Source organism: Heloderma suspectum, chromosome 8 (genome assembly GCF_057233095.1).
Source record: "Heloderma suspectum isolate Gila_16-S chromosome 8, 16-S_ref, whole genome shotgun sequence".
Classification (NCBI taxonomy): Eukaryota; Metazoa; Chordata; class Lepidosauria; order Squamata; family Helodermatidae; genus Heloderma; species Heloderma suspectum.
In genome coordinates this window covers 39,082,126-39,109,293 of record NC_139465.1, presented here as the reverse complement: position 1 = coordinate 39,109,293, position 27,168 = coordinate 39,082,126, and the positions used below count along the sequence as shown (strand labels likewise).

General features: G+C 46.1%; 1 protein-coding gene across 1 annotated transcript in view; it reads right to left on the bottom strand.

The window, feature by feature from the left end:
• Positions 1-27,168, bottom strand: part of SMPD3 (sphingomyelin phosphodiesterase 3) — an 80,040-nt gene that overhangs the window by 36,188 nt on the left and 16,684 nt on the right. The window contains exon 2 of the mRNA XM_084812449.1: positions 20,585-20,660. Coding sequence (XP_084668575.1) covers positions 20,585-20,660 — 76 coding nt within the window. The remainder of the gene's footprint in view (positions 1-20,584; positions 20,661-27,168) is intronic.

Sequence of the window (27,168 nt, the reverse complement as noted above, 5' to 3'; positions counted from 1 at the left end):
ATTTGTGGCTCGTGCTTTTTATTTTATTTATTTTACTATGACTACATTTGCGTAAAAATCTGAAAAGTAAAACAAACAGTCCGCAAGTCTGCAGAACACCTGTGACTCGGGAAAAGCCAGTCCGCTGCAAAATCCGTGGGTTGGATTCATAGAAATCCAAACTCACTCGATTCTGTTGAGGATGCCGGTGACATCCCTGCCTGTAGGCCCTGCTCCCTGCTGGCCACATGTTTGAGACATGGGCCCTATGTATATATTGGCATAGATGCGTAGATCTTCTCTAGATGTGGAGGGTGGGATCCTGGGCCAATCAGGATTCCCCCTCACACAGGGTAGCTGTGCATATATCCATTCGAATGTGTGTAGGACCCCTCCTCACGCTGACTGGCTGCATGGCTGGCATGCACATTGGCAGCAGGTGGCATGGCAGATAGGCACATCAACCCCATTCTCAACCCCAACTTCATCAGTGTAGGTTCTAGGGCATGGTCCGAAGACACATGAGACCTTGCTGAAGCTAAGGAGGTCTGGGTCTGGTCAGTGCTTGGAGGGGAGACCACCTGGGAACCACATGCAGCCACCTTGAGTTCCACGATGGAAGAAATGTGGGATGTAAATGTAATAACTAACTAACTAACTAACTAACTAAAATAAATAAATAAATAAAGGCTCTACAAAGCTGCATGGACTAATGGACTGACTTGATATAAGGCAGCTAATTATGTTGCTTCCTAAAAACAAACTAAGTACAAAAAAGGGCCACACAGTTGTAGAAACCAATAGGAAATTTGCAAACAAGCACACAACTGTGAGAGGGTCAGATTGTACTTGTAATAATATGAAAACACACGATAACATAGAAGGTGTTAGTAATCTATTCAAAATAGGATTGTTGTTAGAACAATATAATTGTACATATGAAAACAATGTGAATACAATTGTACATATATTGGTGAATAACGGAAGCTTCTGTATCACAGGTATATACAAATTATTATTATAGTTTGTTGAGCAAATCTTAAAGTCCATTCAAGACATCTTTACAGGAATCTGGTTTAATCCTGTTCCGCATATGTGTTGCTTCTTCAGATAAATAATAACGTCCTTAGACTCAACAAAAAACGCCGTGGCAGTACTGTAATCTGAATAGTTTTTTGAATGAGGCCACTTAATCCACTGGCATAGCTTGCATTTTATCTCATAGAGCTTCACAGAGCTCAAACCACAGGCTGATGATTTCTCCTGCTCTAAGGTCAGTAAGGATCGCACCCTTAATTTATTGTCTAGCAGTGCAATCCTATGCAGGTTTACTAACTGAGTTCAATGAGACGTACTCTGTCCCTAGCAAGTGTGAATAGAATTAAAGCCAAAATCAGCACTGATGCTGTCAATGTTCCTCTAAATTTCTGAGCTGCCTTGTTTTTCTGTAAAACTTATTAGTTTTATTCACATCTGGAACTCGGGTGGCATATCAAAAGCAGTTACAGTGAAGAATGTGGCAGATCAATTCTCAGTCAAATATAATGAAATCAACATTTTGTAAGTCTCCAGCAGAATGTCTGCACTTGGTATCCTTTTCTGATTTTCAGTGGAGAATTTCTGTAATTAATTTTGAAAATGTCACATCTGATGTTCTTCTTGAAGCTTTCTAGCCTATTCCACAATGTTGATTAAAGTCCAAGAGAGGAGTTTATCCTTCTGCTCTTTGCTGGAAATTTTTAACTCTCCATAGAAGCAATGTGCAATACAATCAATTGTGTGCATTGAATGAATGGGCATTTTATTTTATCTTATTTCAACAATCCTTTTAGGCAAATGAAATTGACATGAATGTAATCACTCAAAAGTGACTCTGCCAACATCTTTTGTACAATGAGATTAGATTCTTAGGGCACAATCCTGTGCACGTTTAGAGAGGAAAAAGTCTTAGAACTCCCAGCATTCCCCAGCCAGCATGGCTGCGTGGTGAATGCTGGGAGTTATAGGACTTTTCTTTTCTGCCTAAACATACATAGGATTGCACTCTTAGTTAATAATAGCCCAATTCTATGCACATAGACTCAGGCATAAGTCTCACAAAATCTAGTGAAACTTACTCCCAGGTACACATGCACAGATGTGCACCCTAAAGTAGCTATCGTATTGTTAGATTTTTTTGTTAAATTGTTTTTAACTTTGTACACCGCCTAGAGTATTTGTATATAGGCGGGTTATAAATTGAATAAATAAATAAAAAATCCTATTTATTTATTATTTTTATTTATTTATTACACTTCTATACTGCTGAATAGCCAAAGCCCTCTGGGCAGTTCACAACAATGAAAACAATAAAATGCAGTATGATAAAACAGAATATTTTTTTCAAAATGTAAAACTATGGTATAAAGCCAAAGTAAAAACCAGCAGTGTAAAGATTTAAAAATACAATAATAGCACACCTACTGGGAAGTAAGTCCTACTGAACTTAATGGGACTTACTTCTGCCTAGAATCATGCTGTACATCTTCCAAGGCTGGCTGGGCAACTGATTAAATATTGCCTCTGTTCCAGAGACAGCTTGAAGCTATCAAAGTGCCTCTCGTACATGGGCTTGATTCTCTAGCTCTTTCAGAAATGAAAAGCAACCCCAGGAGGCTTGCAAAGAGGAGTGGAATTGTGTGTGTGCGTGGATGTGTACCCATGCGAACGCAATCCATTCCCTGCCAGGTCTACCACTGCGGCTCTCCCAAGAGTTCAGCACTGCTGGGCCCTTCTGGCTTGGCAGCTGCCTGAGAGTGTGAAGTGCTGACGCCAGGCCTGCCTGCTTCCTTGGATTTTGGATCAGGTAGAGAAACGTCTTAAGATTTTCCTCTTCACTGGACAGGACAACACAGATTACCAGTTTGCCAAGTGGTTTAACACATGCCATGGTCAATTCAGCGGAGGCTGGTGGCCCCGATTTCAGTGGTGCTGTGAGTCCATTCTGGGTTTCAGCCAGAACTCTAAAGGAGCTATCCAAGGTGCTGAACCCATTCTGGGGATAGGGCTCAGCACTTCAGACAGCTCCTTTGGAGTTCTGGCTGGTTCTGACTAGAACTCAGAATGGATTCACAGCCCCACTGAAATCAGAGCCTCTGGCCTCAACTAGGAAAGTCACTACAGGGCAAATGGTTGTCTGTATTCACTCAGTGTATTGATTCATCAGGCAACAATAGCCCACATTCAGACACATGGCAGCAATTTCTTGAGCTTGCAAAAGGGGAGGCTCAGAAAACAAACACCCACTAACTATGGTGCCCCCAAATCCTTGAGATGATGACACCCCAATGCCACCCCCCACTATTTCTTTTGCAGGAAGTACAACAATGGGCTGGCATCAAGTGTAGGCATGGTCAGGTGAATGCCAAGGGCCCACACCCCGGCAGGGGCCCACTGGCAAGAGCCCCCTGAAGTGGCTCCTCCTCTTCGCCATGGCAACCTGCCTGTTCACCTGCCTCTCACTCTGGCCCAGTCAACCATGGTGGTGAGAAGGAGGAACAGGAGATGCCACAGCCTCCTCGCTCCCTGGCTCTCTGCCTGTCAAGCAAGCAAATGGTAGCAATGATGAGAGAGAGGAGGAGGAGCAAGAGAAGCTGGTGACAATGGTGGTGAGAAGGTCAACTCACCATGGGAGGGGGGCCATGGAGGGTGTCTTGCCCAAGGGCCCTCAAAACCCTGGATCTCACACAGGTACAACCATCCTTCAAACTGCGATACCAACTTGATCTGCTGGGGGAATGCTGCTTAATTCTAAAAATGGAGCCAGGCTTACTTTCAGCAACGACCAACTTGTCTTTTTCAAAACATTTCCAAATACGCTTTCTCTGAAATACAGATCCCAGCCCCACACCTTTTATGTGACTGAAACTTTCTCTCTTCTACTATCCTTCACTTAAAACAACCACATAGAACATGGGAAATATTTTGGATCAAATAACTAACACAGCCAAGGAAACGCCACTGTTATGAACATACGTTCTTCTATTTTGTTTCATAAACTGACAGATTTATTGAAGGACATCTAAGCTCTTAAATGTAAGCTATCATATTTGCATAGAGTGTGACAGATAAGACTTGAAATATGAAGCAAACATATGAAAGACAAACAGGAAAAGAATTTTGAAGCTTTAAAGGAGACACACTTAAGGGGCGAAGGGGATTCTTTTGGTCGTCTCGCTGTGTCTCTTGTCTGAAGACTGGGTCAGATCTGAAAGTAAATCCATCAACATGTGGCTAAAAGGGGGGACAGTATGAAGGAACTGAACAAGCACTGAACAAAAGGTCAAAGGTGAAGTAATTCATGTATGGGTAGCAGACACAGCAGCAGAGGAGGTATGAATCAAATGGAACAGAATCATAATCTCTGCATGCCATGGATAAACCCAGGAAAACAAAGAGGAGAGTTGGGTTTAAAAAAAGATACTGGGGCTCTGTTTTGAACCATACTGGTCTCCTCCCCATACACAGGTCTAGGGTGGCCACTCATGCATCACTGAAAAAAGAAATGCCATCACCCCAAAAGGGGACACTGACCTCCATACAATCTTCAGCTGCTAAGTTATATACGTATAGATGCAAAATGAGAAATAATTATTAGCACTTTAAAAGAAACACAATTATCTCACCATAGTGGCAAAGACCGTGAGCTGTGAGTTTGTGGTGAGTTTCAGACTGTATGTTTGCTCAGTCTGCATTCCAGGTGCCAATAGTTGATGGGAAACTGAAGGTCTCAGCTGCTCCCCCTTCTTATAGTCCTATCTTTAAACTGGACTTGGATTGGACAGCTTTTCAGTTTCAGAGGACTGCCCCCTGAGAGCTTGTCAAATAGAGGAATGTCCTCTGTAAAGTAGGACACATGGCCACCCTAACAAGCTAAACCCACTTTCTTTTTAGACACCTTACTTCTCCTGATTGCAGACGATTAATATTTGACATTTTTGCCACAACTTAGAAGGTAGCCAATGCTCCTCCGTTATAACATAAGCCAGTCTGAACTAGCACTGTACCAAATCCTGCCCCTGTTTTGGGGAACTTTATCTCCCCCTGTGAAAGGGGCATTGTTTTTTCTGTCTCTTTCTCAGGGAGGGGGAGAATTTTGGAGAATTTTCTCCTTGGGGAGTGGGACAGGGTTTCCACATACCTCCTTTAAGTGCAGGCGATTCTTGAGGGGGTCTTCTTTCTATTTTTTTATTTTTTAATAAAACACCCCCTGCACTTGCAGGAGCCCAGCTCGGCAATTCTTCCTGAATGCCTATTGGAGAGGGTGAGGTCACATGGTCACCTGAGAGTTCAGAAAGAACTGCTGGGCTGGAGAAGAGTCCTGGGCTCCTGCAAGTGCAGGGTGTGCATGTGTGTGTGTGGGAGACTGAGAGAGAGAGAGAGAGAGAGAGAGAGAAGATCCTTCAAGACCCCTTCCACTGTGGCACACAACTCAGTCTGCAGAGAGTTGGGCTAGTTTGCGAATTTGGAGGGGACAATTTTGCCCTTTTTCACACAGGTTCTGTGATTTGTGCAAATTCCTGAGCAAGTCCTGTGAATTTGGCTGAATTTGCACAAATTCAATCGTAATTTGTGCAAATTGCCAGAAATTTGTGCAAATTGCCCAGAAATTTGTGCAAATTGCTCAGAGATTTGCACAAATTGTAGAACCTGTGGGGGAAAATGTGCAAAAAAATTGCCAGAGTTTAGGGAAAAGTGTGCGGCTTGGCTCGCAAATGCAAATCAAGTCATACATGTTGTGGAACTCTGTCAAGTTCAAAAAAGAGCCAGATTTCCCAGTGATGGGTATCCCTGCCAGGGCAGGTGTCAGTGGTGAGCCTTGCTTGCTCCCTGCCTGAGGATTCTGTTTCCTGATGCCAGGCCTGCACATGGAGTAATGTGAAACACGAAATACTTCCATTTTTATCAAAGGGAGGGGCCACAGCTCAGTGACAGAGCACATCCTTTGCATGCAGAATGTCCCAGGTTCAACCCCAGGCATCCTCAGTTCAAGTATCTGATAGCAGGGCTGGAAGGGACCACTGGCTGAGACCATAGGCCGCCATTGCCAGCCATAGTAGGCAGTGGGCCAGTGGTTTGGCAGTATACAGCTGTTTCATTGATACATAGGAACTTATTATTGCGGAGACTTAGACTAACTATCACAGGGGAGCACAACAGTTGCCAAGCTCACATGCCCTTCATTAGCAGGGACAAAAGGCCCACCAGCTTTTGAGGCCTTTAGGCTTTTTCATACTCCTGCTGACATTATCAGGTGCACAATGAGGGCTGGATTTAACTTATATGCAGAGTACATCATGAAAAACGCCGGGTTGGATGAATCACAGGTTGGAATTAAGATTGCCAGGAGAATTATCAACAACCTCAGATACCCAGATGATACCACCCTAATGGCAGAAAGCGAAGAGGATCTAAAGAGCCTCCTGTTGAGGGTGAAAGTGGAGAGTGCAAAAGCTGGTTTGAAACTCAACATTAAAAAAACGAAGATCATGGCATCTGGCCCCATCACTTCCTGGCATATGGAAGGGGAAGAAATGGAAGCAGTGTCAGATTTTATTTTCTTGGGCTCCAAGATCACTGCAGACAGTGCCTGTAGCCATGAAATTAAAAGACGCTTGCTCCTTGGGAGGAAAGCTATGGCAAACCTAGACAGCATAGTAAGAAGCAGAGACATCACCTTGCCGACAAAGGTTCATATAATCAAAGCTATGGTTTTCCCAGTAGTAATGTATGGCTGTGAGAGCTGGACTGTAAGGAAGGCTGAGTGCCGAAGAATTGATGCTTTCGAACTGTGGTGCTGGAGAAGACTCTTACGAGTCCCCTGGGCTGCAAGGAGGTCAAATCAGTCAATCCTAAAGGAAATCAGCCCTGAGTGCTCATTGGAAGGACAGATACTGAAGCTGAAGCTCAAATGTTTTGGCCACCTAATGCGAAGAGAAAAGTCACTGGAAAAGACCCTGATGCTGGGAAAGACTGAAGGCAAAAGGAGAAGGGGACGGCAGAGGATGAGATGGCTAGATAGCATCACCGATGCAATGAATATGAACTTGAGCACGCTCCGGGAGAGAGCGGAGGACAGGAAGGCCTGGTGTGCTATGGTCCATGGGGTCACGAAGAGTTGGACACGACTTAATGACTGAACAACAACAATGAGGGCTGGAGTTTGGAATGGCTAAACTCAAACTAGCTCATTTTGGGAGAGCTCATTCTGAAGTAATATATAGAGGAATCTTGCCCATCACTACTTTGCACCACCAGCCCCTTACAGAACATCTTCTCTGATGTTGTCTCCAGTGCTGTACACATTAGGAGTGGAAATGTTCTGCAGAGAAAATTAAACTTTTGCTAACAGATTCTGCAAGAAATAGAGAGGCTGAAAATTTGAATGTATCTGATCACTAAAAAGGGACTTGTTTCATAAGGTTATCTTTTCCCCATCATTCCTTGTGATGTTTTAAAAAAACCCTTTTAAATTTATAAACCAAACCCAAAGCTTTACCAGATGACACAATGTTTATTTTGAGATAAGATTTAAATAATATTTGGATTATCAACCATTACCCAGATTGGGTGACAGAAGACAGCTTTATTTGCTGAAATATGGCTGGTAAAGAAACAAAGGCGCCCCGGACTCTTTCTGGATACTTTCATATGACCCAAGAAGCAATTCAAAATGATAGGGTTCCCTCCCTGCCCCCCCCCCCAATTATTCTTCTGCAGCTGCCTTTTGTTAGCGATCTTTGTGGAACTGGGTAATGGGAAAGGTCCAATGCACACTAGAATGGAAGAGCATTGAGGGTTCAGTAAATGATGTTTTGCAAATGTGTGCTGACCTGTGGCCCCACTGAGAAATGAAATGTTGGGCCTATTTCCATATGACCAGGCTGAACATAGAAAACCTTGCCATTGCAAAGCCATGGAACAAAGACAGCTCAACTTTAAACAACGAACTAGGGATGGGTGAATTAATCTTTACCCGGTCCATGTCACTTTTGCATGTGTTCACCCATAAGTCTGTTCCCTCCCATTTCTGCATTAATCTACTTTTAAAAACAGTTTGCATAAAAAGATTACTTAAATATGTATTTAAATACGTATTTTTAAACATATTTATCTTAAAATGGGTATTTCAAAGTGTATCTTCTCTCAAAACATACATTTTGACACGTATTTTGATATGCTGGGTGGGCAACTTGTTGTCCTCCAGATGTTTTGGCCTACAACTCCCATCAGCCTTAGCCAACATGGCCAGTGGTGAGTGATCATGGGAGCTGTAGGCCAAAACATCTGGAGGGCCACAAGTTGCCCACCCCTGGTTTAAACAGTTGAGAACTATGTCACAACACTCGAAGAAGTCCAAAAGCTGGTACAAAGCTAAGATCTGATCTTCACAGTCCTAGAGCTTTAGGGTTAGGTTACAAATGTAAAAGGTCAGTTCACATCAGAATTTTCAAAGACTGAATTCCTTAGAAAGCAAACTTAGAACAGAGATGGGATCACGTCCCTCACAACCAGGAATATGTGACATGGATGGCTGGGAATATATCGGGGTGGGGAACCTCTTTCAGTCCGAGGGCCAAATTCCATTTTGGAGAAGCTCTTGGGGGACACATTCCGTGGGTGGGTCGGGCCAGAGCCAAAGGGGTGGATCTGAAGGCAAAAGGGGTGTGGCCCCAAATACCAGAAATACCAGCTTTTGTTAGCTTAAACCTCTTACCGCCAGTCACTAAGGAGAGCTGTTTCAACCTTTCAGAATTGGGAAAAACTCCACAACAGCCAGGAAACAACCAATGATCAGTGGGTGGGGGAAAGTGGGTGGGGCCAGGGGAAGGGGTGGAGATATTTGGGGGACCTTGGATTGAGACCACAGGTGGGCCAGATTTGGCCACCAGGCCTGAGGTGCCCCACCCCTGGAATATAGTTTCTGTGCCAGTTGCGTGACCAAGGATTGAAGGGGCAGTATGAGAGAGGTGGTCTGCCCCCTACGGACCTTTGCATAGGGACGGACAGACTCAGCACTGCCTGTTTTCAGTGAGCATTGCCAAGCTGCCACTGCTGCCTGCTTCCCCCAGACCTGTTCGTTGAACCTCCATGCTCACCCAGACCCCCGCGCTGAGTGGCCACGTGAGCCCGGCGAGCACCCGGCAGGCATCCGCCCCCTGAGTGAGCCGTCATTTTGCACAAAAATGGTGGCTCATGGGAGTCTCCATCATTGCCTGCCAACCCTTCATTCTCTCCTTCCTTGCAGGAGCTGGCGGGCGGGGATGGGGACTCAGGAGCAGGGGTCCCTGTTGCCGCTTGCCAATCCCTCATTCTGTCCTCCCTAGCAAGCAAGGAAGGACAGCATGGAGGATTGGCAGGGGGTGGCTGTGGCGGGAGTCCCTGCTGCCACCGGTACCCCCGCCGCCATGTGCTAAATGGCTCCCTTTCCCCCTCCTGGGTCCCAGGAGGGGGGAAAGGAGCCATTTAGAGCACAGCAGTCATGGTGCTGGCAGTGGAGGGGACTCCTGCCACACACCACCACCTGCCAATCCCCAGAGCTCTCTTTCCTTGCATGCTATGAAGGAGAGGATGAGGGACCGGCAAGTGGCAGTGGGGACTCCTGCCCCCGAGTCCCTGGAGGTGCACAGGGTTGAGGAGGCATTTCCTGAAAAAGATGATCTTATGTGAAATCGGCTTTCACGGAAAGGCCCCTCGTGCTCTCCTCGCAAGGAAGGAGCATGAGGGGCTGCCGCTGCCTCTGCCGAGTAACCGCGCCTCTCTCTGCCGGGCACTGGCAGAGGGAGGCACAGCTAGGGAGGTATGAAAGTTCCGCCACGGATCTTGGGGAGGCCAAATGCCAGCGCATTTGGCCCCCCAAAATCGGTGGCGGAACAGCCCGCCCCCCTGCCCCCCCGGGACGGGACTTACCTTGGGCAGATCTTCCTGGCGGTGGCGGCTCCACCGCCGCCATTTCCAGGTAAAAAAAAAACAAAAAACATGATAGGCTATGTAAAGATTTACGTAGCCTATCACGGCTAGATTTTAAAAAAACACCATGATAGGCTACGTAAATGTTTACGTAGCCTATCATGGCTGACTTAAAAAAAACACAAAAAACAAACGCACGTACGCAAATGGCGGCGGCCATGGCCGCCGCCATTTGCGTTCCTTATTTTGGCACATCTTAGTCTACGTAAACATTTATGTAGACTAAGACGGCGAAAATAACGGGAACGCAAATAGCGTAGACACTACGCTATTTGTGTTCCCCTTATTTTCGCCGTCTTAGTCTACGTAAATGTTTACATAGACTAAGACGTGCCAAAATAAGGAACGCAAATGCATTTGCGTACGTGTGTGTTTTTTTTTAAAAAATCAGCCGTGATAGGCTATGTAAACATTTACGTAGCCTATCACGGCTGACTGCAGGGACGCAAACAGCGGTGGCTATGGCCGCTGCCATTTGCGTCCCTGCTAGCCAGCGGCCGGATGTCCGGCTGCTGGTGGAGCCAGCCGGCGGCTCTGCAGAATTGCTGTGGAGCACAGCCAGCCGGCCAGGATTCCGGGGGGGGGGGAGGAATGGAGCGCCTCCCCCCCGGCAAGGATTCCGGGGGGAGGGACAGAACGCCTCCCTCCCCCACTATCAGCATAATCCCCGAAATGTAAGTGATTTTCGTACATCCCTAGGCACGGCTGCTCAGCAGCAATGGCGGCGGCCCCTTGTGCACCTTCCTTGCAAGGAGAACACAAAGGGGCCCTTTCTGTAATGGCTGATTTATGTCAAATTGGCCTTTACAAAACAGGCCAAGCCCTCAGTCAGGCAAGGAGAGTGGCCCGCCATGCTTGGTTGACTCGGTGGACATTGGGTATGGCAAGTGCAGGGGTCTGTGAACTGGTGTCTGGGGCAGGGGGGCAGTGTACTGGCAGGAACCAGCTGAGCTCGAGCTCCCAAACAGCCACTCATGACATCCCTACCTCCTCACCTGACATCCCTTGACCTATCCGAAATATACTGTGTGTCCACCAACTTAGCAAGGGAGCTGCAAGCATCTTAGGAATAAGCTGCGGTGGCCGTGTTCCCACTCGAGACGAGGCTGAACGAATGAAGAAACAAGGAAGCCACCTGTCAGGTTTCCCTTTTGTCCCCGCTGAGCAAAATCAAAACACAGGCAAGAGGCTTCTATCCACGACTCTTTAATCCTTTTAGGTCAATGGATCACACAGATGCTAATTGTCAGTAACTCACAGTCTACTAAGGAAAAGCTTTCAGGGAGTTCAAGGGGAAACCAGGAAGGTTGAAAGTTGCCTACCGTTTGAGAAAAGGCAGGTGAGGCAGGCTACCCTAACTTAAGGGATGAGGGAGATCTCCCTCTGTCTCGTGAGGTATCTACACGTAGCTGTTCCCACTGGGCCAATCGGGCAGATCGCCTAAGCTCCATCCCTGCCATCACTCTCTTGGCCCTGTGTCTGTGCCTAGCGTCTAAGAATTCAGGCTGTCCAAGCCCCACCTCTCCCTGTTCGCTATGTCTCATGGGTGTGTGTGAAGAGAGGCTCTCTCCCTCCAGCTGGACTATTGAAACCTGAGGAGTCTGTCCCTCTCTGTCTGGAAGAGTCTGGGAAAGTTTCTCCCCCACGTTTTGCGGTTCCTCTTTGGACTCTGAGCTACCCTGCCACTGCCTATGCTCAGAGGCACCCCTGACATCACCCAAGCCCTTGCTCAGGATGCTTGTGACACAAACCAACATGAGGGAGACAGGGTGCAAGTCAGAGAGGATGGAGGCATCAGGGATGAAGAGATACACCAGACAAAGTTGCACAGGCATGCTCGGCAACAGGGGCAGGCATGGATGGGCACCTGCCAAGGGTCCACACCCCAGCAGAGGCCCACTGGCAAGAGGACCCTAGACTTGCTCCTCCTCTTCACCATTGTGACCTGCTTCTTCGCCTGCCTCTTGTGCCGACCCAGATGATGGTGGTGGTCACCCGCTTTTTGCTCTGGCCTAGTCATGGTGGTGAGAAGGAGGAGCAGATGCTGTGCCTACTCGCTCAATGGCTCTCTGCCTGTCAAGCCAGCAAACGGTAGCAATGAGGAGAAAGAAGATGAGGAGCAATAGAAGCTGGAGACAATGGTGGTCAGAAGGGAGGGGCCCATGGAGGGTGTCTTGTCCGAGGACTCTCAGAAACCTGGAGCTGGTAGTGTATAGAGGCTGGAGCTAAGAACAAGCTACAGGAAGCCAAAGGATAGAGAAGCCACCATAAGGAATCTCCTATACAAAAGGCTATAGCTGAAGGCAGCATAAGGCTTGAATCAAAGCGCCAGCATTTTTTGTACTAAGTAAAAACCAAACTTCAGCAAGTAAACTAGACAGTGGCATGTCATCAGATGGCCTAGAATGGTCCAGAATGATCACAGGGGAAAGAAGTGGGGTCTGGAGAACAGGAAACCACAAAGGCTACCAAACTGGTGTGTGTGTGTGTGTGTGTGTGTGTGTGTGTGGTGAATTTTGGCAAGGCTAGTCACCATCCATGGTCACAAAGACATGACACATTGCAGGAGGTGTCACCGAAGGATACTGTTCAGCAGAATTAGGTAAAAAGCAACTGAAGCATGTGGTGGCAGAGCTTTTGACATGGCAGGAATCATCTTGAAGGAGCCTAATATCCAATAAGAAAGCTTAAATCCTATTGTTAACATTTTTGGCATATGGGTAAGGGCTCACCAAAGCCCTAAAACATAAAAAGAAGCTTGCCCGAGTTTCTGGGGCAGTCTCTCATCCTGGCACGTTAAGGGTGTGTCATGCCTGTTCTGAGTCCTGGGTCAGAGTAGCAATATAGATATTGCAGCTTGCCTGTTGAAGAAACATGGTTAAGACTAGAGATGCTGGAGAAATTAGGGACAGATTAAAATGAGCTCCGATTTCTAAGAATCTGACCTGCAGAATCCACTGTGGAGCAACTCCCTCAGGATGGGTGGTGTCCATGGACTTTCAGATGATTTTTTTAACTTTCCTGAAATGTACACATATTTATTCATAGGAAAATATGCAAGTTTCTGCTGAGGAAAAGTGGAATGGAATGGGGGACAATATGCTAAATGTTACATACTAAGGTAAATTATGTCAATTCTTATGAAACCACTTATGTAATTACTTGTGTATTTTTTCGCATGACAAAAAAAATATTCACATCCATCTGTGAGCAGATGACGGAACAAAAAGTGCCTGTTATTGTTGTTGTTGTTGTTCAGTCATGTCCGACTCTTCGTGACCCCATGGACCATAGCACGCCAGGCCTTCCTGTCCTCCACTCTCTCCCGGACTGTGCTCAAGTCCATATTCATTGCATCAGTGATGCTATCTAGCCATCTCATCCTCTGCCGTCCTCTTCTCCTTTTGCCTTCAATCTTTCCCAGCATCAGGGTCTTTTCCAGGGAGTTTTCTCTTCACATTAGGTGGCCAAAATATTTGAGCTTCAGCTCCAGTATCTGTCCTTCCAATGAGCAGTCAGGGTTGATTTCCTTTAGGATGGACTGATTTGACCTCCTTGCAGTCCAGGGGACTCGTAAGAGTCTTCTCCAGCACCACAGTTCAAAGGCATCAATTCTTCGGCGCTCAGCCTTCCTTATAGTCCAGCTCTCACAGCCATACATTACTACAGGGAAAACCATAGCTTTGATTATAAGAACCTTTGTTGGCAAGGTGATGTCTCTGCTTCTTACTATGCTGTCTAGGTTTGCCATAGCTTTCCTCCCAAGGAGCAAGTGTCTTTTAATTTCATGGCTGCAGTCACTGTCTGCGGTGATCTTGGAGCCCAAGAAAATAAAATCTGTCACTGCTTCCATTTCTTCCCCTTCTATATGCCAGGAAGTGATGGAGCCAGATGCCATGATCTTCGTTTTTTTCATGTTGACTTTCAAACCAGCTTTTGCACTCTCCAGTTTCATCCTCAACAAGAGGCTCTTTAGATCCTCTTCACTTTCTGCCATTAGGGTGGTATCGTCTGCGTATCTGAGGTTGTTGATAATTCTCCCAGCAATCTTAATTCCGACCTGTGATTCATCCAACCCGGCATTTCTCATGATGTACTCTGCATATAAGTTAAATAAGCAGGGCGACAATATGCAGCCTTGTTGTACTCCTTTCCCAATTTTGAACCAATCGGTTGTTCCATGTCCGGTTCTTACTGCTGCTTCTTGACCCTCGTACAGCTTTCTCAGGAGACAGGTAAGGTGGTCTGATACTCCCATCCCTTTAAGAATTTGCCACAGTTTGTTGTGATCCACACAATCCAAGGCTTTAGCGTCGTCAATGAAGCAGAAATAGACAATTTTCTGGAATTCTCTTGCTTTCTCCATGATGCAGCGAATGTTGGCGATTTGATCTCTAGTTCCTCTGCCTCTTCGAAACCCAGCTTGTACTTCCGGTAGTTCTCGGTTCACATACTGCTGAAGCCTAGCTCATAGGATTTTGAGCATAACCTTGCTGGCATGTGAAATGAGCGCAATTGTACGGTAGTTTGAACACTCTTTGGCATTGCTCTTCTTTGGAACTGGAATGTAAACTGACCTTTTCCAGTCTTGTGGCCACTGTTGAGTGTTCCAAATCTGCTGGCATATTGAATGCAGCACTTTAACAGCATCATCTTTTAGGATTTTAAATAGCTCAGCTGGAATACTGTCATCTCCGCTAGCTTTGTTGTTAGAAATGCTTCCTGAGGCCCACTTGACTTCATTCTCTAGGATGTCCGGCTCAAGTTCACTGACTGCACTATCATGGCTATCAGGGACATTAAGATCTTTCCTGTATAGTTCTTCTGTGTATTCTTTCCACCTCTTCTTAATCTCATCTGCTTCTGTTAGGTCCCTGCCTTCTTTGTCCTTTATCATGCCCGTCTTTGCACAAAACGTTCCCTTGAGATCTCCGATTTTCTTGAAGAGATCTCTAGTCTTTCCCATTCTATTGTTGTCCTCGATTTCTTTGCATTGTTCATTTAAGAAGGCCTTCTTGTCTCTCCTTGCTATTCTCTGGAACTCTGCATTCAGTTGGATATATCTTCCCCTTTCTCCCTTGCTTTTCACTTCCCTTCTTTCCTCAGCTACTTGTAAAGCCTCATCAGACAGCCACTTTGCTTTCGTGCATTTCTTCTTCTTTGGGATGGATTGAGTTGCTGCCTCCTGAACAATGTTACGGACCTCCATCCATAGTTCCTCAGGCACTCTGTCTATCAGGTCTAATCCTTAAATCTATTCCTCACCTCCACTGTATATTCAGAAGGGATATGATTTAGGTCATACCTGAATGGTTTAGTGGTTTTCCCTACATTCTTCAATTTAAGCCGAAATTTTGCAACAAGAAGCTCATGATCTGAGCCACAGTCAGCTCCAGGTCTTGTTTTTACTGACTGTATAGAGCTTCTCTATCTTTGGCTGCAAAGTACATAATCAGTCTCATTTCGATATTGACCATCTGGTGAGGTCCATGTGTAGAGTCGCCTCTTGTGCTGTTGGAAAAGAGTGTTTGCTATGATCAGCGTGTTCTCTTGGCAAAACTCTATTAGCCTTTGTCCTGCTTCATTTTGTACACCAAGGCCATGCCTGCCTGTTATCCCAGTGATTTCTTGACTTCCTACTTGAGCATTTCAATCCCCTATGATGAAGAGGACATCTTTTTTTGGTATTAGTTCTAGAAGGTGTTGTAGATCTTCATAGAACCAATCAACCTCAGCTTCTTCTGCCTCAGTGGTTGGGGCATAGACTTGAATTACTGTGATGTTGAATGGTTTGCCTTGGATTCGTACTGAGATCATTCTATCGTTTTTGAGATTGTACCCCAGGACTGCTTTTCCCACCCTTTTGTTGACTATAAGTGCTACTCCATTTCTTCTAAGGGATTCTTGCCCACTGTAGTAGATATAATGGTCACCTGACTTAAATTTGCCCATGCTTGTCCATTTTAGTTTGCTGATTCCCAAGATGTCGATGTTCAATCTTGCCATCTCATGTTTGACCACCTCCAGCTTACCTTGATTCATTGATCTTACATTCCAGTTCCTAAACAATATTGTTCTTTACAGCATCGGATTTTCTTTTCACCACCAGACGCATCCACAGCTGAGTGTCCTTTCGGCTTTGGCCCAGCTGCTTCACACTTTCTGGCACTACTTGGAAATTCCCTCTGCTCTTCCCCAGTAGTATATTGGACACCTTCCGACCTGAGGGGCTCATCTTCTAGTGTCATATGTTTTAGCCTCGTGATACGTTCCATGGGGTTTTCTTGGCAAGAATACTGGAGCGGGTTGCCATTTCCTTCTCCAGTGGACCACATTTTGTCAGAACTCTCTGCCATGACCTGTCCGTCTTGAGTGGCCCTGCACTGCATAGCTTATGGCTTCACTGAGTTATGCAAGCCACTTTGCCACAACAAAAGTGATCCATGAAGGGGAAAAGTGCCTGACAATCCACAAAACACAGACGAAGTGGATTTTACACAATCAGTACATCCCTGGTAATGCTAACTTCTTTTCCTTTCTGTACTTGTATGAATGAATGTATGAATTCTCTTTTCTGTTTTCTATCAAGCATCTCTCCATTTAATTAACTGTCTTCTTTCAGTCAAAAGAATAGATCTGTAATCCTGAGTTCATTTCTATCCTGATGGGGCAAGGTTAGAGTAGAGTAGAGTAGAGTAGAGTAGAATAGAATAGAATAGAATAGAATAGAATAGAATAGAAGGGTTGGAAGGGGCCTACAAGGCCATCGAGTCCAACTTCCTCCTCAGTGCAGGAATCCAAGTCGGAGCAGCCCTGACAGATAGCTGTGCAGCCTCATCTTGAACGCCTCCAGTGGGGGAGAGCCCACCACTTCCCTAGGTAATGGGTTTCATTGTCATATTGCTCTAACAGTCAGGAGGTTTCTCCTGATGTTCAGCCGGAATCTGGCTTCCTGTAACTTGAGGCCATTATTCTGTGTCCTGCACTCTGGGATGAGCGAGAAGAGATCCTGGCCTTCCTCTCTGGGACAACCTTTCAAGTCCTTGAAGAGTGCTATCATATCTCCCCTCAGTCTTCTCTTCTCAAGGCTAAACAGGCCCAGTTCTTTCAGTCTCTCTTCATAGGGCTTTGTTTCCAGTCCCCTGATCATCTTTGTTGCCCTCCTCTGAACCCTCTCCAGGTTATCTGCATCCTTCTTAAAATGTGGTGTCCAGAGCTGGACACAGTACTCCAGATGAGGCCTAACCAGTACTGAGTAGAGGGGAACTAGTACTTCCTGGGATTTGGAAACTATGCTTCTATTAATGCAGCCCAAAAGAGCATTTGCCTTTTTTGCAGCCATATCACATTGTTGATGTGATCACATTGTTGGCTCATATTCAGCTGGTGATCAACAACAATTCCAAGATCCTTCTCGCTTGTAGTGTTGTTGAGCCATGTATCCCCCATCTTCTTCTTCTTCTTCTTCTTCTTCTTCTTCTTCTTCTTCTTCTTCTTTCTTCTTCTTCTTCTTCTTCTTAAATTTATTAATCGCCCATCTGGCTGGTCACCCAGCCACTCTGGGCGATGTACAACATACAATAAAAACAGTTTAAAACAATAAAATTCTACAATAAAAACATTTTCTAAAATACCCTAACCCACCCCAAATGCCTGCCTGAACAACAACGTTTTTAATGCATGACGGAAGCTCATTAAAGAGGGGGCATGGCAGAGTTCCCTAGGGAGGGAGTTCCACAGAGTGGGGGCCACCACAGAAAAGGCCCTCTCCCTCGTCCCCACCAGTCTAGCTGTCCTGGCTGATGGGACAGAGAGAAGGCCATCCGAGGCTGATCTTGTTAAGCAGCCTGTCTGGTGCTGCTGGAGGCGCTCCTTAAGATAGGCTGGGCCGGAACCATATAGGGTTTTGAAGGTCAAAACCAACACCTTGAATTTGGCCCAGAAAACAACTGGTAACCAGTGCAACTCCTTCAGCACTGGAGTGATGTGATCTCGCCGGCGGCTGCCTTTAATCAGGCGAGCCGCCGCGTTCTGTTCCAGCTGCAGCTTCCGAACCGTCTTCAAGGGTAACCCCACGTAGAGCGCATTACAGTAGTCTAAACGAGAGGAGACCAGGGCATGTACTTCCGATGGGAACAGATGGTCGGGAAGGAAGGGGCGCAGCCGCCGTATCAGATGGAGTTGATACAGCGCTGTCCGGCTCACAGCTGACACCTGAGCCTCCATGGACAGCTGGGAGTCCAAAATGACCCCCAGGCTGCGGACCTGGTCTTTCAAGGGTAGCCGTACCCCATTGAACACCAGGTCAACATCCCCCAGCCTCCTCTTGTCTCCCACCAAAAGTACCTCGGTCTTGTCAGGGTTCAGCTTCAGCCTATTCCTCCCCATCCAGCCACTCACCGTCTCCAGACATTTGGACAGGGATTCTACGGCCAACCTTGGTGAAGATTTAAACGAGAGGTAGAGCTGCGTGTCATCCGCATATTGATGACACTGCACCCCAAACCTCCTGATGATAGCCCCCAGCGGCTTCACTTCATCTTGTAACTGTGCATTTGGTTTCTTTTTCCTAGGTGCAGAACTTGGCATTTATCCCGATTAAATGTCATTCTGTTGTTTTCTGCCCAGCGCTCCAGTCTATCAAGATCACTTTGAATTCTGTTTCTGTCTTCCAAAGTATTAGCTATCCCACCCAATTTTGCGTCATCTGCAAATGTGATCAGCATTCTCTGCACCTCCTCCTCCAAGTCATTAATACAAATGTTGAAGAGCCCTGGGCCCAGTGGTTGTAAGGGGACATATCTCATTGGGAATTCAAAGGATAACAATTAAAACCAAGCCAGCTAGATTGGGGGGAATACCTCTATTCCACCAGATTGGGTTAGGTGCTGATTCAGCCAGTGCTACAGCTCTTGGCCTGAGCATTTGAACCAGCCAGCCAAAGAACCACCACGTTTTATGAAAGTATCAGAAAGAAAGTGATTAAAACCAAATCTGCAGTGAAAGGAAGGCTAGTAAAAAATGTGTCCCTTTGTTAGATTGCTTGGTCACTGATCTTGGGTATCCTTCTAGGGGGCAAGAGCAGGGTTCCAAGTCACAGCTCAGAACCCTGCTGAGAGAGAGAAAGAGAGGGTTAGGCTGTGGTTTTCAAGCTCTGGAGATCCTGAGGTTCCTCAAAAGGTTACCAGGTATTCCTCAACAAGATCAATAGTGGCAAACAAGTTTCCCCGTAATGACCCTATCTACCCTTGCTGACCTTCCTCTGCAATGAGCAGATGTGTTCTAGGCTGTGCACCCATCATCCAGATCCATGATCATTACAGTGTAACCTGGGAGTACAGAAGTATGAGAATTTCACTTTTGCTTGTAAAGCCTGTGAGCATGCCCCGTTCAAAGCTCCAAACTCAGGTGCAAGCACGTGTCTGCTGAAAACATTCGCAAATTGTCAAACATGTGCTCACATTCATCTTGTTCCTGATTCAATTTGCACAATTTTCCTAATTTGCACACATTTCCCCAATAGACCAAATCAGCCCCATTTTAGTCTATGGAGGAAATTTGCGCAAATTTGGGAAGATTTGCCCAGATCTCCCATTCAATGACTGCTCAATTTGTGCAAGCTTCAGGTTCATGCAAAATGAGCAGTGATTGCAAATGCAAATGAGAATCGGGCATGACACGAGCAACGAGACAATGTTCATCCATCCTTACCAGGAGAGGGCAGTTGCTGTCTAGCAGAGGGGTGCAAAATGTAGATTGGGATCTGCTGGTGTATTTCTGGGTGATTTGCAATAGATTCATAGAACCTTGGAGTCAAAGGAGACCTTGGGGGCCATTTAGTCTAACCCCCTGCTAAAGGTAGGACTCTTGCAACTACGGCATCTCTGACAGATGGCCACCCACCAGCCTCTGCTTAAATACCACCAGTGAAGAAGAGCCAGCTGTTCTGATGTTGAATAGCTCTTACTGATAAGAATGTTCTCCTAAAGTTTAGCTGAAACCTGCTTCCCTGAAATTTCCACCCATCATTTCTAGTCCTGCCCTCTGGAGCAACAAGTCTGCTCTATCTTCTGCATGGCAGCCATATTTGGAGATCACTATCAAATCCTCCCTTCATCTTCTCTTCTCCAGGCTAAACATGCCCAGCTCTTTCAACCATCCCTCAGTAGATTGGTCTGAGTTTCTGACACCCAACTGCTTAACCATTGCAGCAACAGAAAGGTTTCCCACCCCACAGAAATTAGGCTGCTAAAATGAAGAAACTTTGGGAAACACCAAACATTTGTGGGTGGATTTGTGGGTGAAAGAACGGGGAGCTCATTTCTGGTACCGAAAGCAAATTTCTGGGTTGAACATGTGCTCAGAGGCACCCTGTTCCTGAGTTCTATGTCTCCCCTGCTCTCCAGAGTACTTAGCTTCATGCTTCATCCAGCCCTGCCTGCAACATTTATTGGTGAGAAATTTGCAGTATTGATAGGAGGCAATCAAGGAGAATGCCCCCCAGCCTTTCTCTATGTCCGTGTTCTTCAATAGGTAGGTGAAATCAGAATATCAAAAGAACCAAAAAGAAGATCAGGTGAGTAATTCCATACGGTACCTGCCAGAGCTTGCAAGTGAGTGCAGGAAATGTATCCCACAATTCTTTGGTCCTGAGGTGTACTTCCCACTTGCACCTGGACGGGGAGGAAAAAAGAGAATAGTTAATGGACTATCAGACTTCCTTCTAGCATCAAAGTTCCATAAGCCAGCAAGAGAACTACTTTCGCAGTAAAGGTCTTCTGCAGGCAGATTTCTTTTCATAGTAGAGCCACGTAAAAAAAGAGACACTGTTGCATTGGATTGCTCTATCAGTTTGTTCTCTCTCTCTCTCTCTCTCTCTCTCTCCCCCTCTCTCTCCTCCTCCTCCTCCTCCTCTCCCCCCCCTTCCATGTTTTGACATGGCATCGGGAGAAGCAACCATTTGAAACTAACACTTGCAGATAGGCACGGTCCAATGATACCATTCTGCCAAGGTGGTTTTTTTGCATGCAAGATTTCCCTGCATAGCCTGGATCTGATAGTACGACTGGTTTCTCAGGGTCAGGTGTTTTGTTTTGTTTTGGCATCTCACTGCCAAGGGGCAAGACAACAGATGGAACAGAATAACAGATTTGCTTTGGGCAAGGTAACTCAGAAAGGTAGCAACACGCAACTGTTTTTCTCCAAGGAGGCAACCTATGCCTAGGAAAAACTTGGCAATGCATATTGATCTGTCAGCCATGCTGTGCTACCACTCAAGGTCTCCTTTTACCTTTGGCCATAGGAGAACCATTTTAAGTCTCTCTGTGTCTGTGTCTGTGTGTCTGTGTCTGTGTGTCTGTCTGTTCCTCTCTCTCTCTCTCTCTCTCTGTGTGTCTGTCTGTCGCTCTCTCTCTCTCTGTGTCTGTGTGTGTGTCTGTGTGTCTGTCTGTCGCTCTCTCTCCCTCTGTGTCTGTGTCTGTGTGTGTGTCTGTCGCTCTCTCTCCCTCTGTGTCTGTGTCTGTGTGTCTGTGTGTGTGTCTGTGTGTGTGTAGCTCTCTCTCTCTCTCTCTCTGTGTCTGTCGCTCTCTCTCTCTCTGTGTCTGTGTGTCTGTCTGTCGCTCTCTCTCTCTCTCTCTCTGTGTCTCTGTGTGTGTCTGTCGCTCTCTCTCTCTCTCTCTCTGTGTCTGTGTGTCTCTGTGTGTGTCTGTGTGTGTGTCTGTCGCTCTGTGTGTGTGTGTTTATGCGTAAGATTCACAGCAAGGTTTGAAGGGCAATTCTTGGCTATATTCAAGATAAATGGGCTTTATTTCTTTCAGAATTTTATACCCCACTTTTCCCCTCCAAAAAAAAGCAGTTGCTCAAAGCTGCTCACGAAATATACATCAATATTAAAGTACATAGAAATATGTAATAGAGAATATAATATAAAGGGATGAAAATGATGTAATTTTCCCACTGGAGATGGTAGGACTGTCATAGGAGGCTGCCTTACACTGAGTAGGACCCTTGGTCCATCTAGCCTGATACTGTTGACACTGACTGGCAGCAGCGGCTCTCCAGGGTTTCAGGCAGCAGTTTCTCCAGCCCTAGCTGAAGATGTTGCAGATGGAACCTGGGATGCTCTGCATGGAAAGCATGTGTTTTCCCACTGAGCATGTGTTTTCTCCATCTTTGAATGGATAATGGAATGAATGGTGCCTGACAATCCATGAAACACAGACGGAATGGATTTTATGCAATCCGTACATCCTGACTTCAAATACAGGACTGCCTCCAGCATATAGGAATAATGCCGGCTGCACATTTTGGAAGGCCTTTGAGAAAGGCAACGTCAGTGGGCCCTCTCTACCATCTTGCTGCTTTCTCATTATTTCTACTTCTTGCTTGCTTGACAAATGGCAAGTCAGCAAGCAAGTAGGCCATGGCATCTCCAGCTCCTCCTTCCCACCACCGCTGTTGTCTGGGCCAGAGTGAGAAGCAGGTGAACGAGCAGGTTGCAATGGGGAAGAGGAGGAGCAACTCCAGGCGGCTCTTGTCATTGGGCCCCTGCATGGGTATGGGTCCTCAGCAGGTGCCCAACCATGCCTACCCTTGACACTGTCCCTGACATATGGACACCAACCATGGATAATGCAGCCACGTGCCTGAATGAGAGCTGAAACAGCATATGTTGCAGCTGGTGAATTTTGCTCATTTTCCTCTGCATGCCTCTCCAGCAGGTGCAGAGGGCAGGACCTACCATGGTCCCAGTTCTACGCAGACCACAGGAAGGTCCACAGCATGGCCAGGGCATGTCAAGCTTGTCCCTCTGTATAGCTGGCAACCTGCTTGTTCCAAGAGGCTGGCACATCTTGATATACTGTTCTGCAACAGGGGAAGCCAATGCCCAGCATGGAGATGCGACGCATAGGGAATGCCCCATTGGTTGCTCTGCTGTCTCTCATGTAACTGTCAAAGGTACTTAGAATGCAGTTTTATTTATATACAGTGATTTATTCAATGTATATCCTGCCTTTCCTCTAAGGAGCTCAAGGTGGCACTGCTATCCTAACAACAGCCCTGTGAGGTAGGTTAGACCAAGAAAGTGACTGGCCCAGGGTACATGGCTGAGTGGTGGTCTGAGCCTGGTCTAGGGATGGTGGAGAAATTCATTCAGTTCACATTTTAATTTTAACGCGAACTTATCTAATTTTGCACTCTTGATCAACTCTGTGAATCGAAAACTCAGTTATCCCCGCAAATTCGCACGTCTCTGAATTTTGCAATGCATTTCTCCAGTCAAAATATTAATACAAAAATGTTTACACTAGGGAAAACAACATTCGATAATGCATTCCATTAGGAAAATTGCTTGCAAAAAATGTGTATGTTATGTGCACAAAAATGCTGATGAAGTTTTATGTAAACCTGTTTTTAAAATTCTCAGCATTATGGACGTAAGAAACTGAACACTGGAAAAATGAGAAGTGGAGAGAAACTGAAACTGAGAAATTCATCCATCCCTACTAGGAATGTGTGAACTCACCCTTGTCTGGGTTCTCCGGATGCCTGCCCACTGCCCAGCCCCTGCCCCTGCTTGCCGCTCTCCGGACCACACTTGAGCTCCTCCCACACTTGGCAAGCAGCCTGCACTCACCCCAGTGGCCTTATCGAGCTCTGTGGTCACCATTTTTAAAAAAAATAAAATGGTGATTGCAAAAATGCACATGTCTTTGTAAGCATGAAAATGCACATTTTGTGAATGCACACATTCTCATTAGTGAAATGCGCATTTTTGTGAAGGTGCATATTTGTGTGTGCACAAACATGTGTATTTTGGGGGGAAATACACATTTTTGCGCACATGTGAATATGTGCATTCACAAAATGTGTATTTTGCATACGCGGATATGCGCATTCACAAAAATGTGCATTTTCGCATGTGTGCGAATATGCACATTTTTGCGATTGCCATTTTATTTCTAAAAAAATGGCAACCGTGAAGCTCAACGAGGCCACCAGGGTGAGCGCAGGCCATTCACTGAGTGTGGGCAAGGGGCGAGCAGGGGCAGGGGCTTGGCGAGCGCTGCTCAGGGGTGTAGGCAGGGATGGTTCTGCCAGATTCCCAGACTGAATCAGGTGCCTGCACAATCCCTAATCCCTACTTGGCTCTTTCTAGTCCTAATCTGACCACTGGAGGCTGGTGGCTCTGTTTTTGGTGGAGTTGTGAATCCATCCTGGGTTTCAATCAGAATGAGCCAGAATGCGAAAGGAGCTCTCCAAAGTGCTAAGCTTAGTTTGGGGGTGGGGTTCAGCACCTTGGATTTGGGGGGTAGGGTTCAGCACTATTTTGGGGGTAGGGTTCAGCACTTTAGAGTTCTGGCTAATTCTACCTGAAATCCAGAATGGATCCACAGCCCCACTGAAATCGGACCCACCAGCCTCCACTGAAACTGACTACACCTAGGGATGTACAGACTGTGTAAAATCTAAGGATGGACGAAAGTCCCTTACCTGGTCCCGCAGCTTGCTTCGCAGTGGGGGGGAGGCACTCCGTTTCTCCCCCCAAAATTCTTGGCGGGGGGGAGGCGCCCTGCCACTCCCAGCCGAAATTCAGGCCGGGGGGGGGAGCGCCCCGTCTCCCCGGCCGTGAAATAAAAAAAGTAAATTGGAAAAAAAAAACGTGATAGGCTACGTAACGATTTACATAGACTATCACGGCTAGATTTTCAAAGTCAGCCGTGATAGGCTACGTAAATCTTTACGTAGCCTATTACGGCTGACTTTGAAAAAAAAAAAAAAGCGCGTACGCAAATGGCAGCGCCCATGGGTGCCGCCATTTGTGTTTCTTATTTAGGCATGGGTAGTCTATGTAAAGATTTACGTAGACTACGGCAAAAATAAGGGCAACGCAATAGCATTGCCCTTATTTTCGCTGTAGTCTACGTAAATCTTTACGTAGACTACCCATGCCTAAATAAGGAACGCAAATGGCGGTGCCCATGGGCGCCGCCATTTGCGTATGCGCTTTTTTCCCCCAAAGTCAGCCGTGATAGGCTACGTAAAGATTTACGTAGCCTATCATGGCTGACTTTGAAAATCTAGCCGTGATAGGCTACATAAATAGTTACGTAGCCTATCACTTTTTTTTTTTTTAAACTTTACGGGGAAATGGCGGTGGCGGCAGCCAGTCGGAAGACCGGCCGCTGCCCCCGCCCCCGCTGAACCGCTGCCGAACCGCCGCCGGGACCTGCCGCCGAGAGGGACATTCGCGCGAGGTAAGTCCCATCCCGGGGTGTGGCGGGGTGGTGGTGGAGAATTTCCCCACCAATTTCGGGGGGCCGAATGCGTTGGCATTCAGCCTCCCGGAGATTTGTGGAGAAATTCTCCACCATCCCTAGTAAAATCTGCTCCATCTGTGTTTTGCGGATTGTCAAGTGCCTTTTGTTCTGTCATCCACCCACAGATGGATGCAAATTTTTTTCGTGATGTGAAAAAATACGGAAATAATTACGTAAATATTTATGTACGTATTTACATAAGCATTCACATAATCTACCTCAGTATGTAACATTTAGTGTATTGTCCCCCATTCCATTTCCTCAGCAGAAACTTACATATTTTTCTACAGATTTATTTGTGTAAATTTTGGGAAAGTAAAAATCATCTGAAAGTCCATGGACTCTGCATGGCCTCAGGGGGGCGCTCCACAGTAGATTCTGCAGGTCAGATTCTTAGAAATCCAAGCTCATTTTAATCCATCTCAAATTTCTCCAGCATCCCTAACTACATCACAAGAAGTTAAAAAAAAAAATGGGCAGAAAGAAAAAATGAAGTCAATGGGGTGGGAAGGGTGGCAAAACCAGCTGCTAGAATTTGAGACAGAACCCATCAGTAGGAGCCTATAACCACTGAGGTAAAGAGAGGGACATGAAGCCCCATTAGACTTTAATCCCCTCTGCCGCAATGTGATCCAGTTCTTTCTCCTGCACACCATACCTGTGTTCACTGATAGCTGGGGCAGAAAGTTCTCATTTTGATGCCACAGAAAGTGACACATTCTGCACCTAGTAACAGATGTATGGATTTGTTCCATCTGTGTTTCGCAGATTATTAGGCACCTTTTCTTTCCATCGTCCACCCATCAACAGAATCAGATTTCTTTCCTGAATTTGCGCAAATGTGCAGTTGCGCAAATTTGCATGTGCAAAAATGTGCAAATTCCCCCAAATGCACACTTTCACACTTTAGCCTATGGGGGAAAATGCATACTTTTGGCTGCTTTTTATTTTGTGTATTTTTCTGTGATGAAATTTGCATTAAAGTTAGAAAACCAGTCTGTCAGTTTACAGAATCCACCCAACAGGGGAAAAGCTGGTCTGCTGTGGAATCTGTGGGTCAGATTCATGAAAATCTGAACTCATCTTGTTCTGTTGCAGATTTCTCTGACATCCCTACACCTAGTATGGCCCATAGAGCCCCATTTTTCACATCGTTTCCAGCTGCTAGTGGGCATTTTATTAGCAATTGCTGGATGTTCTTCAATCCTATGCAATATGGTTTAAAACGTGAACCCCTCCCAGCAAGCATTTCGATTACTTATGCCACCGCTATGGGTCTCTGACGACACAGGTGCAGCCTTTTCTGAGAGTAGCCTGCCAATTACCCTGAGGGGAAGACAAAAGCCACATTCTCCTCTAAGCTTTGGAAATGTATTTTTTGTTTTTCTCCAATGCCAAGTGCCTGCTGCATATTTGGCTCCAAACTGGGGCTGAGCGAGATTTGTAGAAATCCCCTTTTTATGAGTTCGGCATTCTTGCTCTCTTGCCTGTAGAGCTTTCTCGTGCTTGACAAAGCACCTATGTTAGTTCCGCCAAATTAATACATTATTTAAACACGTTAAAAGAAAATTAAATGGAAGCATAAAATGGTGGGAGTAGCTGTAATCTCTTGCTGGTTGCTTTTCTGCACACTGCTGGATTGTCTTCTGGCCTAGATGTGGTGAAAGCCACTATCGTAGATGCCTTGAAAAAGGAACGATTGGCCAAAATATGGGATGGCTTATTAGCCATGAGCTGAACAATAACTCAGCTTTGCCAAATACTACATGCCATTGAATGTCAACTCTCAAATACTGCAGAGTTGGGCAGCCAGTTACAAAAGAGGAAAGAACTCCTGCACTTTTAATAGGTCTACAAAAGA